The following is a 4783-nucleotide window of genomic DNA, read 5'->3' on the forward strand; positions in this document are numbered from 1 at the left end:
ATCCCTGGTCGGGGAACTAGGATCCGGCAAGTCTCCCAGCAAGGCCAAAAAATAAATAAAAATAAACACTGTGTTAACTTCACTTTAACCTTTTATCTGTCAAAAATGTTACAAATATTTGTCTTCACAGTCTGTTGCTTGTCTTTTAAATAGTTGGTGCTGTTTTATAGGTATAAGATTTCATTTTTTTAATATGCAGATATTTCCATCTTCCCCTTTATGCTTCTGGATTTTATGTTATGCTTAAGAGGGTCTTTCCTACTCTAAGATTTTTTTAAAAACTACTTTGTTCTAGTTCTTGTGTAAGTTTGTGTGTGTTTGTGAGTCATTTAGAAATTCAACTGGAAATTATTTTAGTGACTATGTAGAGTAGAAAGTACTTGACTATCATTACAATTCTTTATCCATTGATTGTTAGCCTCATTTATTCTAATATATATTCTACATTTAACATGGATTCCTAAATTTTAGTGTTATAATATTTTATTGAGAGAGAAAAACTTCAGGGTAGTTGTCATTCACTTTTTCCTGAACGTAAACTAAGCCCTTAAAATGATGTTTAACTCCTATTCCATAATAACTGTACAGGTAGATCAGAGAATATTGGGTCATTTCTGCTACATAAAATTACTTGGCCATATAGCTATTGAGAGGTCTCATTTGATAATATAAATTTTTCTAGAATTGTCTACAATGATAGATGCTGAAGTAAACTGTGAATAAGATGTGCATCTAGTTTAATGTAAGTCTTTAAATCTAGTTTTGAGACAATCAATCTGTTATGCCATTAAAAAACTACTATCTTATTAAAAAAAGGAAAGTTTCTCAACATAGCATTTCAAAGTTTAATGCACAATTAAAATAAAACCGTGTCTTTTTTTTTTTTTTTTTTTTAGCAAGTTCTTGCCTGTGACAGTGTGTTTGCCACCATGGCCCCCAAAAAGAAGACTGTCAGAAAGAACAAAGGCAACATCAATGAGATGACCATCATTGTAGAAGACAGCCCCCTCAACAAACTCAACGCTTTGAATGGGCTCCTGGAGGGAGGCAATGGCCTTAGCTGCATCTCTTCTGAACTAACAGATGCTTCTTACGGCCCCAACCTCTTGGAAGGTTTAAGTAAAATGAGGCAGGAGAGCTTCCTTTGCGACTTAGTCATCGGCACCAAAACAAAATCCTTTGACGTTCACAAGTCAGTGATGGCTTCTTGCAGTGAGTACTTTTACAACATCCTAAAAAAAGACCCCTCTACCCAAAGGGTGGATCTCAATGATATCGCACCGCTGGGCCTGGCCACGGTCATTGCATATGCCTACACTGGAAAGCTCACTCTCTCCTTGTATACCATAGGAAGCATTATTTCTGCTGCTGTTTATCTTCAGATCCATACCCTTGTCAAGATGTGCAGTGACTTTCTGATACAAGAAATGAGTGTTGAGAATTGCATGTACATTGTTAACATTGCCGAAACATACTCCCTGAGAAATGCAAAGGCAGCAGCCCAAAAATTTATCCGGGATAACTTCCTTGAATTTGCAGAATCAGATCAGTTTATGAAACTTACATTTGAGCAAATTAATGAACTTCTTATAGATGATGACTTACAGTTGCCTTCTGAAATAGTAGCATTCCAGATTGCAATGAAATGGTTAGAATTTGACCAAAAGAGAGTGAAATATGCTGCCGATCTTTTGAGCAATATTCGCTTTGGTACCATCTCTGCGCAAGACCTGGTCAGTTATGTTCAGTCAGTACCGAGAATGATGCAAGATGCCGATTGTCACAAGCTTCTTGTAGATGCTATGAACTACCACTTACTTCCCTATCATCAGAACACATTGCAGTCTAGACGCACGAGAATCCGAGGGGGCTGTCGTGTGCTTGTCACCGTGGGGGGCCGTCCAGGCCTTACTGAGAAGTCCCTTAGCAGAGACATCTTGTATAGAGACCCTGAAAATGGATGGAGCAAGCTTACAGAGATGCCAGCCAAGAGTTTTAATCAGTGTGTGGCTGTGATGGATGGATTTCTTTATGTGGCCGGTGGTGAAGACCAGAATGATGCAAGAAATCAAGCCAAGCATGCAGTCAGCAATTTCTGCAGGTACTGGCTCTTTTATTAGGAATAGAAATCGTTCAATATTATGAGGAAATTGCCCTGACATAGAATGAAATTAATCATGCCTATTAGCTTAATTCATTGGCTCAGTAAATCAATAATAATAATAATGCCACATTACATATAGGTAACACTTCACATTATATAAAGTGCACTCACATATATTATGCATTATAATTTTCCAAATAAGCCAATGAAGCGAGGCTGGAAGATATGATGATTCTGATTTTACATGTGAGAAATTTGACACCCAGAGAAGTGACACCACTAGTAAGTAGAATTCACATTTTCTCATTTCTGGTCAGGGTGCTCTTCACAATACCCTGCCTTCTTGAAAGAAACTGGGTGCAAATTTAGTTTTTAACATTAAGTGGTAAGAAAGATTAAAATGATACAAAAGTTCTTTTTAAGTGGACTGTTACTGATGACTTCAGATTTATAACTGGCAACTAGAATGAGATCATTAAAAATGTGGCAGCTAATTAATTTTAAATATTTCTTTAAAGATTGAATACCATCAATACTTTTGATACATGTAAACAAGAGTAAAATCATGATAAATCCTGCAGAAAGTGGAATTCAAATGCATGTTATTTTTGTATATTTATAATAAAAAATTAAACCTCCATATACATGAAATGTTCAGAAAGTCATGCTTCTATCATGGTAGTGGTTCAAAGGCAAACATAACTAATGAGCAAGATCTGAAAATTCATCTAGTAAATCATAAAAAATATTCTTTATTGTTTCATTATATGTACATGTGTGTCATTTAAACGAATCCAAACAATTAATTTTTAGCCCTTAATTTATAGCTATGGTTAAGTTTTGATTTGGAGGTGAAATGAGACAAACATGAATGAACATCAAACAGAGTCAGTTCTGTGTTTACAATACTTGGAACTATGGAAAGTGTTAGTTTACTATGGGTGCTTATTTTCCTCCTGCTGATAACTACTTGTACTCGTCACTGTTTTTGAGGTATTGACTTCAGTGCTTATGGTATAATAACTGTAATGCTGAACACTGAAAAAAATATACCCCTACACTAAAAAGTCAGACCTACTAATAAGTGCTAGAAAATAGAGAAGCATCAAAAGTTAAGGCTTTGTTGATGCACTGGGACATGAGTTCTATTGTTCTCATTATAAACAGACGACAGAAGACTTAGTGACTTAGCTTTACAGCGGCAATGGCCAGGAGAGGTGTGTGAACAAGAAGGGGTTTGTGAGAATGTAGGAACTCAGTCAACTTTCTTGATTAAGTCATGAGAATGAGCTAGGGGGGGCTGGTGTCTGAAGATATGTGGAATTGACTTTAATGTGGCCATATTCCCTTCTCCGATTCCACAAATACCCAGCTTCCACCCTTCCTCCACGTGCGCATCCCCTAAATCCTACGGGATGATGGATTTGAATAAGAAGGAAAGGGGACTGGAGGTCGGTCTCAGCGGGGTGGTCTCCCAGTAGCTGCTTTTATAAACGGGAGGAGGGGGAGTCACCTATGCCTGCCCTGCCTTTCCCAAGGGTCACACTTTTTTACTGGTTGAGAGAGGATTAGCAGCCTCCAGGCGAGGAGCTGCGATGGGTCCCCAGCCTCCTCGCAAGGATAGTGTCGAGCCTCCCACGTCCTGGTTGGCGGCGTCACCTGGGTTCCCCTGCTGCCGCCCACAAGGCTGTCACGCTTGCTCTACCACTTCCAGATACGATCCCCGCTTCAACACCTGGATCCACCTGGCCAGCATGAACCAGAAGCGGACGCACTTCAGCCTGAGCGTGTTCAACGGGCTCCTGTACGCCGTGGGCGGCCGCAACGCCGAGGGGAGCCTGGCCTCGCTCGAGTGCTACGTGCCGTCCGCCAACCAGTGGCAGCCCAAGGCGCCCCTGGAGGTGGCGCGCTGCTGCCACGCCAGCGCGGTGGCCGACGGCCGCGTGCTGGTGACCGGCGGCTACATCGGCGGCGCCTACTCACGCTCCGTGTGCGCCTACGACCCGGCCCGCGATGCGTGGCAGGAGCTGCCGGCGCTCAGCACGCCGCGGGGCTGGCATTGCACGGTGGCGCTGGGCGAGCGCGTGTACGTGATGGGCGGCAGCCAGCTGGGGCCGCGCGGCGAGCGCGTGGACGTGCTAACCGTGGAGAGCTTCAGCCCGGCCGCCGGCCAGTGGAGCTACGCGGCGCCGCTGCCCGTGGGCGTGAGCACGGCGGGCGCCTCGACGCTGCACGGCCGCGCCTACCTGCTGGGCGGCTGGAACGAGGGCGAGAGGAAGTACAAGAAGTGCATCCAGTGCTTCAGCCCCGAGCTCAACGAGTGGACGGAGGACGACGAACTGCCCGAGGCCACCGTGGGCGTGTCGTGCTGCACCCTGGCCATGCCCAATCACGTGACCCGAGAGTCCCGCGCCAGCTCGGTGTCCTCCGTGCCCGTCAGCATCTGAACCCGGGGAGCCGCGGGCTCGCGGGGAGAGAAGATAGGCGTCGCGGTTCAGCAGTGAGCTAGCAGAAAGGAAACTATCTAACATTTACTACAGGGGAGTCTTTTCAGATCCATCGAGGCATCTGCCTTGGTGGTTTTCACTTGCTGGTGTGGCATCATCTACCTCTCTGTCGATTTTTTTTTTTTTTAAAGCAAAATACAGAGCCGGAGCCAACAAAGGAAAGAAGCCATTT

At 43.8% G+C, this 4783-nt stretch overlaps 1 protein-coding gene across 1 annotated transcript; it reads left to right on the forward strand.

Moving 5' to 3' along the window:
- Positions 1–908: 908 nt before the first annotated feature.
- On the forward strand, positions 909–4551 carry KLHL31 (kelch like family member 31; the record flags this gene model as incomplete). Its single annotated transcript, XM_079712559.1, has 2 exons — positions 909–2101; positions 3819–4551. Exons 1-2 carry the CDS (start codon positions 930–932, stop codon positions 4549–4551), a joined length of 1905 nt encoding a protein of 634 aa, XP_079568685.1. The 5' UTR covers positions 909–929.
- Positions 4552–4783: the final 232 nt, after the last annotated feature.

Source organism: Hyperoodon ampullatus (genome assembly GCF_949752795.1).
Source record: "Hyperoodon ampullatus genome assembly, chromosome: 10".
NCBI classification, from domain to species: domain Eukaryota; kingdom Metazoa; phylum Chordata; class Mammalia; order Artiodactyla; family Ziphiidae; genus Hyperoodon; species Hyperoodon ampullatus.